A 12,460-nucleotide genomic window follows, 5' to 3' on the forward strand; every position below is an offset into this window, starting at 1 on the left:
ATCCAACATTGTACTGTTAGCAAAAGCCGATCTACTGTTGAATGTGCTGTTTGTGACATTATGTCGGCGAGAGAGAGATGCTTAGACTGAAATGGGATTTAAAAAGAGGGGGAAAAAACTGTGCATAACACAGAATACCTTCTTCTAGTGGCACGATCAGAGAAAGGCCCATCGGCCAAGAGACTAGATACAGTAATTGTAGTAATTGGGTCACCTCAAATTCTGTACATTCAACAGTCCAGTCTCATATGTGGAACTGAATTACAAACCAATAAGGTGGGGCTTAGAATAATAAAAGCCAGCTATATTGATACTGACCACCAGCATACCAAGGAGAGAGTTGAGGTTAGGTCAGTGACAGAGAGCAGAAAAAGAGGGATATGAAGTGAGATATATATAACAAGTGGAAAACCCTGTCCAAAAATAAGTGCAAGAAAGAGAAAGTGCAGTACTGACCAGAATTCCAAGGCTGGTGGAGAAGAAGGGTGAGGTGAAATCAATGACTTGGCTTCTGGCTGAGTTAATACTAAAAGATGTCACAGCCAGGTGGGCAGCACCACTGAGCAGATCGCCCACCAATCCAGTCCAGCGACCATTCTTGAACCCCCCATACTTCCCATCGCCTACAATGTAAAGGTCAAAGGTGAAACCCATGTCTTCTGCCAGCTTCTCCAGCAGGTCAATGCAGTATCCATAACAACACTTTTTGTGGTTTGTTGGAACAGTTACGTTGGGTCCTGCAAGGTTCTGGAAAAGTCTTTCCAAAACTGAGGATTCATTGGTGAGAGGGTCGAGGCACAACTGGCCCGCGGGACACAAGCCATCCCCATCCACCTCACGGGTAAATACAAACGGGTGCTCCACCAGTGTCACCACCCGCATGTGCAGCCGCGTGGATCGACGCCAGTCACCTCCGCCCCCAGAACCCTGATGGCTTGGCCAGGCCCCCTGGTCCATTAGAACATTCCCCCTTCGCCAGCGTCCCAGGCGGGTCCAGGTTGGCTGGCCAAGGGGGTCCAGCTGGAGGGACCAGATGTAGTGATGCAACTCTGAGATGACATTCTGGCTGTTACTGTCTCTGGATATGAGGCCACTCTGGCCCTCAAATGATGTGTTGGACAGAAATCTGAGGAAAGTGAGGGGAAAGAATTGACAGCAGAAAAGAGGGAGATGGGGGAAGGAGGATGAAAGGGAAGATGACAGGAGAAGTGTTAGAAGAGGAGAGATCATTTTCAGTCCTCAGGTTTTATTTCACCATTTTCCACTATTTTCTATGAAAAGAATGTCAGTTGATTACTGTAAAGAAAAATGCATACTGATCCTCAAAAAACACATTTTGATCTATATAAGATGGATAATACATCAGAGGTACCCTGCACCAGTATATTTGTAGCAAAACAAAAAATCCAGTTGAGATGATAATGACGCATTATATCAGACTTTTGGCACTTGAGCTAACGTTGCCATCAAACCATAAATGCCACGAGATGCCTTCATTTAGGAACTATAAATTTCCCATGACCGTTTGACTGTTCATGTTCTGATATTGGAAACATCTTTGTTTCAGATTTTTGTTTCATTGTAATCTGCTTAGATTTGTAATGTGGTCAAGACTCCTGAACAAGCAAGTGGAACTTAAAGAAAAAACTACATTAGGTAACATTCATGGTCATGGTAAAAAGCAGAATTCATGGTTAAAGATACTGAAAAATTGTAAGCAGCATTCAAAACAAATGTTTTTTAAATTAAACTTGTCAAGGACACATGCTTTCTTGACTGAAACAGAATCAGGACCAAAACGACAAACGACCAACGCTGCAGTTTCAATAACAACTTAAAACCTGTACAAGGGACATGATGGCTAATTTCACAGAATAGTTGACAGAACCAGCAACTTGATAAACCTCCTACCATACTTCAGTTTTAATCTTTTTAATTCTTTTTTAATAAAAATGTAAAATTATACAGCTATTATACAACCTAAAACTGATTGGTCAATGAAATAATTAATTAAACAGTCTGTTCTTTTTGTATAGCAGGGAGCTTTATGAATAACTGATCATGGCCAGGGACATAGTTCTGATCAGATGGGAGTACTATATAAATCATATCTATCTGCAGAGAGAACTAGGGTACATAAACTTAAACCCATTTACTGTGGCAATAAAATAAAATAAAAAGAGATTAAAAAGGCAGTGCTGCAAAACAAGAGAGAAAAACACAAACTGACTCACAAATGTGAAGAAGACACATGAAATAAATACTGAATAGAAAACGATACAGGCATTGGCAGTGTTTAAAGTCTGGTTAATGGATCAAAAAATTTCATCAGACAGTTGCAAGGCAAAACAACCTCAATCAGATATGAGGTCAATCAGTCAGTCCTGTTAAACCGGTCTCTCTTCACCATCAGTGGGAATGTTGAGTTTAATGTACATTTTTACAGCTATGTAGGCACATTTTAAGAGGTGGTTATGGTTATGGTTTCTACGGACTCAGTCCTAATCCCAGATTTTATTTTTTTTATTTGTTAAAGTAATAATGTCAAAGATTTTCATTTAAATAAATGTCTATAAAGTCACTATCTATCGCCGAATGAGGTAACACAATGGTGATTGAGCCTTTGGCCCACTGATGAAAGCCTTTGCATTTGCAGTATCTAGTATTATAAGGACTGGGGGACGTATTTTCCATCAGCCAGCAGTGGTCAGTCTGCCAGAGAGGGTAGGTAAGCGGCTGCTTTCCGGTCTCTGCAAGTGTTAATTGCGAGTAAACAGTAGTCTACTATGGCTGAACAAACAAAGAAAAGATCGTTGACTATAGATACAACTTCAAAAATAAGTGAAAATACAAAGAAAAAGATTTGATGCTCAGATGAAGGCAAACAGTCTAAAAAGGAAAGCGAACGTCAGCCAAGAAAGTTACAGCCGTTACAAAGGGAGTCGAAGATGTCTGGTTATCTGGGTCGTACGCACCCGCAATTGCTTTTTAGCGGTATAAGGTGCCGCCAATAACAACGAATTGAGAACTTTGAGATTAGTACTTTAAGCTGAAGGTATAAAGTCATTTTCCAAATAAAAAAAATCATTTTTCAATTTGGTGGCAAATTAATGATTTATTTAGTAAGTAGCTGTAAGCATCTTCGTGTCAGGGTCCTGCACAACCCTGTCGATTTATTCTCAATAATTACCAGTTCGCTGTACATTATCGCTTCCTTGTATTTAATTCAATGATAAAGTTGATGTTGATTAAGTTGATATTAGAAAGTTAACTGTTGTTCTCTGCCAGCAAGAAAACCATCTTTTCACTGTAGGATTTCTGTTGCTCTGATATCAAGCTTAAATGTGGGATTATAATTTACACTTGGTTAGCTTATTAAAAAAAATCCCTATTTAATGGTGTAACATTAGCAACAGAGAGGTGTATTATCTCAGTGGCCTTAGAGGCTGACAAGAGTTGTTTTTGTGTGTATTTCTATGTGTGTGTGCGTGTGTGTGTGTGTGTGTGTTTGTGTGTGACAGGATAAGGCAGGCCACGGTCCAGTGATCACGCCATCTCTCTCACTGAGCCATGCTACTGGCTGTCTGAGAGTGTCAGATACCAGAGCAGATGCACAAACTCACAACCACACAGAGAAAAACGCACACACTTGTCCACTGGAATGGATATGTTTGGACAGAAGAAAGAATGCAGGCATCCATTCTGCGCAATGAGGCTCAAACGCACCTCTGCCATGGGCCTCGAGGAGGTAATGATGTAAATGATGTGACCTTTTCCGAAAACATCTCCTTCCTGTCACCTTGCTCACCAGAAAATTCTTCTTTCCAGCACCTTGTCTACTTTCCTACATCTTTAACAGGTGTTAAGTCAACCTGACAGCTCAACTAGTCCGTCTGAAGGTCAGTGTCTTCACTGTAGCTTGTAAATGTTCAGCTACATGGGGCTTGTGTCTTTATCTTCATTGCACACTAAGGAAGTGAAATGCTCTTGAACATTCTTGACAGAGCAGCGGGTGTTAAAAGTGAAATGTAAAATTTTAGTAAAAGGTCATTTTTTATAATAGTTAGTAGTTTGTATTTAGTGAAGACATTGATAACATTTGAATGTGTTTTGGAATTTGAAGTCACAGACAGCACCACAATACAAGGCGAGGTACATCAGCAGAGTGGTGGATGAGTAGAGCTGAGTTTTTCAGGGTTTTAACCAGCAAGTGTAAAGTTGCTTCTTACAAAGTCACTCACACACTGCTCTATCCCACTGGAACAACAAACATGACATGCTACAACAAACATGAATATAAGCTAAACAGACAAGTGTGTTGTAGCGTGCGTATGGATTTCTCCCATGTAACTTGTTGAAAGAGATTTGATGGACCATTTTTTGGCGCGCATAAACAGAGAGCAAGGAAATACAAAAAAGACTGGTGGGACTACAATGACTGCAGAGCAGAAAATTACTGCCACTTGACTCATATAAACAGAACTCATTACAACTGGGCTTGATCCTTATTGGTTCCACTCATTAATGAACTATTGAATTTTCTAATCGGACCAATAAACAGTGGTTCAACTGACATAGCCATAGGAGATCTATTGTTGTGATGACTTTGGATGTTTGTGAATCCAGGTCGTACATCCAGGCCCTGCTTTACCTCAACGGACTGAAAAAAATGGTATTAGAAATATGGGTGTAATTTCTCTATATAATACATTATACATTGACATAAATAGGTACTTAAAGTATGTATGACTTTGAAGGAAATACTGTACTTATTACTACACATTTTAATCTTAAAGTTTGTAGTTATTGATGAATTAAGATATTTCATAAAAGACCTACTATGAGCTTATTATATATGATGCTTTGATATAGATTAAATTGTCAGAAGACACTATATAAATTTGAATGGAATTATTGATGATAAACAAGTATACAATGTCTAATGTGCAAGCATTCCTTAAGGACATAAAAATGTGGATTACCTGCAGCCTTCTCGGATACTAAACTCAGAAAAACTCAGGAGTCGTCGTGATCGGTCCCAAACACCTATGAGGTAAGTTATCTAATGATATAACTGCCCTAGATGGCATCATCCTGGCACCCAGCACCTCCATAAGGAATCTGGGGGTTTTTCTTTAATCGGGATGTGTCTTTTAACTCCCACATAAAACACATTTCAAGGATTGGCTTTTTTTCGCTTATGTAACATTGCAAAAATCAGGCACATGTCACAAAAAGATGGAGAAAAACTAGTCCACACATTAGTCTTGTAAAACAGAATAGTTCTGTTCATTAAAACAATGAGTATCAATGAAGAATCAAAAGATGGTTGAAAGAAATTTGAACAGGAAAAAAAATGTTTGTACAACAAACTGATATAAGTAAGGACAGGAACTTTCCTGCATTGTATCCACTGGTCTTTTCTAGATCACAGACTGTCAAGTGAGAACTTGACTCCCTCTACTGCATAACCTACCCACACTTTAACCAAAAACTACTTTTTATTCAATGATACATGATCATTTGCACTCCATGAAATGGGAAACTGATGGCAACTGAAGCAGTGAAGTCTTGATGGCATTTAAAGCTCAATAATGACATTTCGGTGAATCGCATCTATTACGCAACAGCGCTTACTCAATGTTATGTCCTCCATGTTCATTTCTTATGAATGACCCAAAAAACTTGTTGCATAATGTAGGGTATAACCACAAAGTTGTGTTCACTGTCACATCACTGGCCATAACAGAAATTGAATTGAGCTCAACGAAAAGTGCTGGTAGTGCATTTACAGTTTTGTATCTTATTACTTAATAATATTAATTAAAAAAAGGTTTTCCAGTATGTATCAAGGCATCTTGCTCTTAACACTAAATGATGCAGAAATAGGCTAATGCTATTTCCTTTTTATCAGTAAAAAAGAGTTCAAACAGAAAGTCTATCACTTACATTGGTTCAGGGAATGCGACCCTCAAGGGGGGCATTTATTATAAAGCATTTATATCTTTATAGCTCAGCTGGCCGGCACATCAGGGTATTTTTTTTGGCTTTGGTGGAGATGCATCACTATAAAATAATTTTTTATCAAGAAAGGTTATCTCTGGGGAAAAAAAGAATAAGATAGGCTGCAGAAATGTGTCCTTATCTGTAAATTCACCTGCTACCTCCTGTAGTTTATCTGTATCTGCATCTGCAGGTGTTATTTACAGTATTCCCTCGATAATGTCTTTCTCAATTTGTTTTCCTCTCTGTCTTTCTGTCCCCCCTGCTTTGTTATCACATCTTTGCCACATACCCGGTAACTCTCCTCCCTCTGCCTTTTAGCTTGGAGGGTATCACTCCGTCCGTCCTGAGAGGCTTCTCCTCACCCCCTCCCTGAGCACCTCCCCCACGGACTTAGTCAACCTGTACAATAACACACTTTCCTCCTTCCTCGATCAGCTTGCCCGCCTCAAAACCAGAACTGTCTCCTTCACCCACACTGCTCCCTGGTACACCCCTGAACTCTGTCTAATGAAATCCCGGAAACGTCAACTCGTGTGACTTTCCAAGAAAACCGGACTCACACTACACATCCTGGCGTACAAAGATTACATTCAACAATACAAGGACCCCCTCAACACTGCACGCTATGTTTACTCTGGCCTCATCCACTCGGTTCTGCTAACCCCAAGGTTCTTTTCTCAAATATCAACAAACTGTTAATATGAACAATCCTTCTCACTCCTTCACAGCCGATAAATGTAAATCATTCCTACCATTTTATCAAACAAAAAGCTTCAGATCCCATCACAGCACGGAAACTGCCCTTATCAAAGTCACCAGTGACCTCCTCCTCTCCCCTGACGCTCACCCCCTCAATATCCTCATCCTACTCGACCTCAGTGCTGCCTTTGAAACCATCAATCATTCCATTCTCTTCACCTGCCTAGAGTCATCCCTCAGCATCACTGGCATCACCCTCTCCTGGTTAAAATCTTACCTCTCCAACTGCCACCAGTTTACCAGTATCAATAATTCAAATTCAAACACAGCCCCACTCTCTCAGAAGGTCCCCCAAGGTTCGGTGCTTGGCCCCCTCCTCTTCATCCTCTACATGCTTCCCCTTGGTCACATCATCCGCCTGCACGGCCTCCATTTCCACTGTTATGCCAACGACACCCAGCTCTACATCTCCACCAAATCCATCAGTGCTGACACTCATTCCACCATCAGAAACTGCCTCACACATAAAAAACTGGATGCATGCAAACTTCCTCAACTAAACAGCAAGAAATCTGAAATCCTCATTATGGGCCCCAAATCACTCATCAAATCCGGCCCCGACTTCTCCCTCTGCATTGATGGCTTCACTGATCCTGCTTCCACACACGGTCGTAACCTTGGTGTCATCTTTGATCAATGTCTCTCATTTGAACGTCACGTCAACCACATCACAAAAAACGACTTTCTCCATCTCAAAAACATTGCCTGTCTTCGCCCCTCCCTCTCGTTCTCAGCAGCTGAAACGCTCGTCCACGCACTCATCACCTCACGACTGGACTACAGCAACAGTGTCTTCTCACCCACTCTTGCACCGGAGATCATATCACGCCAGTCCTTCAGAACCTCCACTGGCTCCCCATTCAACAATCCATTCAAAATCCTTCTCATCACCTACAAGGCCCTCCACAACCTAACCCACTCCTACCTCACTGACCTCCTTCACCAACACACTCCCACCTGTAACCTCAGATCTGCCGACGGCAACCTGCTCACCCATCTTACCCGATCCAAGCAGCCGACCTGGGGGGATGGAGCTTTCTCTATTGCCGCCCCCTCCCTCTGAAACTCTCTCCCCCCATCACCTCAGAAACACTCCCTCACTCCACTCTTTCAAAACTGGACTCAAAACCCATCTATTCAAATCTGCTTTTAATCTGTGACCCCTCATTATCTTATTGTTGTAACTGTTTTGCTTTTATATAAATACATTTATTTGTATTTTCTGCACCTTGATAGTTTTATACTGTTTATTGCCTTTACTGTCCTTGCTATTTGTTTTAACATGTAAAGTGTCTTTGAGTACTTTTTAAAGCACTATATAAATAAAATGTATTATTATTATTATTATTATTAATAATTATTATTATTGTTGTTTATTATTTTGGAACTGCATACAAGTGTGTTCTTTACCCTTTTAACAGAAGCAGCACAGTTATATCCGACCCACATCACTTATATGCAAGTGTAAGTCCTTTCCAATAATTAATTTAAATGGGCAAGATTTTGATCGCAATCTTAACCAACATAAATCATCATCATGTAAAAATGTTTAAAATAAATTACCACTCTCACTCTATATGGGGTGCATTCACATATGTCCCATCTTTGTTTCTTGAGATACTTGTGGAAATGTTTTGCATTGGCAGCATATTAAAAATAACAACAATGTATATAAGGAATAAACAGAACTATGTTCTTGCTTGTTCAAGTAGGTAGAATTTTCCAATACAATAATTATAATTTTGACTTACAAGTTCTAACTATGCTGTTTTCTTTTTCACGTCTTACATGTCTTACATCAATTCGTGAGTAAACTGACTTTTACCTGGAACATGAAGTATTAGCCTCAGTTTTTCCACAGGACATTTTATTATTGAGTGCGTTTTAAATCTTTATCATTCCAACGTATGAAACATTCCATAGAGGGACTAATAACCAGGCGATAAACTACTGTAAAAACAAACAAACAAACAAACAAACATTATAGCTAAGTTTGAACTAATTTAATCTCAAAACAACAACATGTATTGATGTCATCTGGTAAAAATGAATGTTTTAGGAAAGATGTTCGTTAGCATATTGTAAAAAAAAAAGTGATTAGTTAGTTAGTTTGTGATACATTAAGTTACAACCCATGGCAACCATGAACTCAACAACAAATATGGCTTGAAATAGTAAAGAATGCATATGTAATATAAAAGTTAATAGGTCATATTAATCCTCCAAAAAACAGATTCCTGCCATCTGAAAAGGATTCTTTCATTTACACAGATGGCAGAGGCTGCTACGTAAAGTGCCCAAGTGTCAATCAGTCATGACATTCATACATGGCTATACCACTGGGAGCAATTCGGGGTTTAGTGTATTGCCCAAGGACACTTTGACTTGTAGACTGAGGGAGCTGGGGATCGAACCACCAACCTTCCAATTGAAAGACGACCGACCACTGAGCCACAGCCGCACCAAGTGTGCTGCTTATCAAGATAGTTCTGGTTGCTAGAGGGAAATTATATCTTTTTGCGTTAATCCTCTGGTGTGTATGAATATCTATGTAAGAGCCCTGATTTCTATTCCTTTTGAAAAACATCTTTGGTATTTCTGATTTAAAAGTGAGGTGTTTCTTGGTAAATTAGTTTTGTGCAATTATTTTTCAAGAAGACAGAGCTAAGAGTCTTAGCACATATGAGGACACAGAGTTCTAGTAAGTGTAATATTTTCCTTTCCGGCTATTTCCAAAAGATTATGCTAAGTGGTGTGCCAAGAAGCAATATTGTTTTTGCCTTTTTTGTAATAAATAGTTCTGCCAGACAGCTTTAGGCTTCTCTCTCTCTACGTTTGCACCAAACTTGATAAGGAGGGAGGAGAGAAAATAAAATAACGTAAATCAAATCAATAATGATAGTACAAAGAAACTTTACAAAGATTAAGATTTAAAACTTCTCATTTCAAAAGTGATCTTATATTAATCTAAATTACAATAATGAAATATTAATTTATTAAAAAACAAGAAGAAATACACTTCCTTTAAAGAGACAATAGAAAAAAAAAAAAAAAAGGTTCCTGTAGATGGTACTAACATTGTGTGATATTGAGGTTATTTTTGTATTTCCAGGTTTAGAAGTCTTCTTGGCACATCTATAAGAAGTGTACCAGAGCTGGCTGGTTGAAGTGCTGATAGGTTGCCTTAGATGCAGACGTGCAGATAAGGGGAAGTGGCAGCCTCGTAGGGGAAATAAGTGCTCTGTGTCTTGACCCTAAAATGCTGGATTGTTGAGCTGGTGGCGTGTAGTGTCAGCTGTTTCCGCTTAACAGTGTGTGTGTTTGTCTGATTCGTTTGAGTTGTCATTTACTGTTATGGCACTTGATGATGTTAGTTTTACAGATTTGGGTCCAGAAGTCGGCAGTGGTACTAATGGATAGGTCTTGTTCAATGTGGAGACGGGGAGGGATATTGAAATGTCTGAGCTGCTGAGAAATATGTAAATTCTTGATAGGATTTTTCTTAAGAGCTGAAATATTTAACAATTTCTCTATTGGGGTTGGATGAGTTGGACTGCTAGGGTTTTATTTAGTATTGGGTGGTAGATTTAATAAGCATGTACTCAAGAAAATGATTAGTCCCAATGCTTAATTTCCGGATTAGCAAAATGAACAAAGTGAGTATTTGAATGACACTGTGGAGGTTTGTAATTTCTTCATCTTTCAAAGTGAGTGGTTTTTTTTAATTGATAGTGACGTCTGGGCTGCTGCAAACTGTGATCAGAGGTCTGATCAGTGTGTTTCTTTAGATTGATTAAAGAGTTATAACCAGGGAAGTGGCACTGAAAAGAAGGATCATGGAGAATGAAAAGCTTAATTTCAGAAGGATTGACATTTCCATTTTCACTATTTGAAAGAAAAATAGGTATTTTAGTCCAACAATCATCATCGTCTCATATTGATTTGAAAAATGGTATGAGATTTCAATTGAACAACTCTGACAGCTTGGTGGATAATGCCTGATATTTAATATTAACTGTGGGGAGGTGATAGGGTGATGCCAGGGCAGCCATATCATTTCTATCCTCTATGGTAACATAGAGGATTTTGTCCAATCTACTGAGCAGCTGCAGAGTTCTGTGAGGGATTTTAGAAACATTAAAAAAAATCTTGGATTGATGGATGAGGGTACTTACGGAGAAGTAACACATCATTTGTGAAATGAACCCCATTAGTAGAGATGGTGGCCATTGGTGAGGTGTAGAGTGCCCTTACCCATAATAAATGACTCTCTGAACCTGAATTTTTGTCAAGTGATGTAAAGAGTTTGCAATTAACCCTGTCAAATGCTTATTCCACATCAAGTGATAGAATAATTGCAGGATTTTTGATGATTAGGAAGCTTTATTCATTTCAATAGTTTGCAATTCTTCCGCCTTAGATAAAACCTGTCTGATCAGATGTATACAAGTTGGGCTGATTCTTTTAATTGTGGATGCTAGGCCTCACTTTTTATGTCTATATTGATCAGAGACAGTGGTTGGTAATTTGCTGGATGAGTGGGAATCTTTGAAGGGTTTCAAAAATAGGGTTATCAATGCTGTATTCATTTTTTGTGTTATGTTGGAGGTGGTAGTTCCTAAATACATCTTTCAGGTTCTTAGAGTGGAGAGGAGTCCCTGCTGAGTCTGAATAACTGTAATGGTTGCTTTTTCATAATTTTGCTTCATTAAATCTGCCAAGAATGAACTTGATTTGTTATATATAATTTATATTAAATTGATCCTTTTAAAATCAACGCCAGACAAAGCAAGATGATTATGACAGTAATTACATTACATAATTTGCTATGCAGAATAGCCAGCGGCAACTGATTAACACCATTTGAAATACATCTGATTTCTCAAAATTAAATGAAAATCTTTCTACATGATGAGAATTTTGTTCCATGTTTCATTTATACAATATCTTACATTATTTATGTCACTATATTTAGTCCTTAAATACTCCAAAATTGAAAAAGGAAACTGATGCAGGGACTAATTAAATTTCCCTCAGGGGTAAGAATAAGCATATTCCCTTTAGGGCTCTCCTTAATTAGAAATAGGGAGAATCCAACTTCCGTGCACTCAGACAACTTATACACACCAACCAAACATCACAGCTCAACTACCTAATTAGTTCTCCCTAAATTAAAGCCCTTTTAGTTGCGAGTTCTGCACCTGCTTGTATAGCTTACATATATACATGTCACAATTATAAAATGACCAAACATTTTATTTAAGTTCAGAATTCATTCACCTTAAAATTATAGATGGACTTAAAGCCACACCTGTCATCTAATCAATACTATACAGCACGAAGCAACAGTCTGGCGTTTTTGAAGACAAAAAAATGAAAACAGTAAATACTGGTGAAATAAAACGTTGCGCTGAGCTCTGTCATACTGTTGTTCAGAGGGAATTTGATGTTTTACTGCTAATTTATGATACATATTTTACTCTGAACATCTGTAGTACGAGCGACACAACAGAACTAACCTACTATGTGTTAAAAAGGTTGATCCATATGCTTTTCTTTGTGATAAGGTTTGATATGAATGAGGAGGTTTTCAGTTAACAGTATGATCTGGTGCATCTTGAAAACATTTATAACCTTAAACTGACTTCAGTAACCCCCTCCTCTATGACATGTTCAGCATTCCTGTGGCCCCTGC

General features: G+C 38.7%; 1 protein-coding gene across 1 annotated transcript in view; it reads right to left on the reverse strand.

Moving 5' to 3' along the window:
• grin3a (glutamate receptor, ionotropic, N-methyl-D-aspartate 3A) overlaps window positions 1-12,460 on the reverse strand; it is a 52,071-nt gene that overhangs the window by 22,886 nt on the left and 16,725 nt on the right. Inside the window, exon 3 of the mRNA XM_069673841.1 lies at window positions 457-1,126. Within this exon, the coding sequence (XP_069529942.1) occupies window positions 457-1,126 (670 nt within the window). The remainder of the gene's footprint in view (window positions 1-456; window positions 1,127-12,460) is intronic.

Source organism: Semicossyphus pulcher, unplaced genomic scaffold (assembly GCF_022749685.1).
Source record: "Semicossyphus pulcher isolate SPU_LCO1_2020_fin unplaced genomic scaffold, fSemPul1.0.p SCAF_22, whole genome shotgun sequence".
Taxonomy (NCBI): domain Eukaryota; kingdom Metazoa; phylum Chordata; class Actinopteri; order Labriformes; family Labridae; genus Semicossyphus; species Semicossyphus pulcher.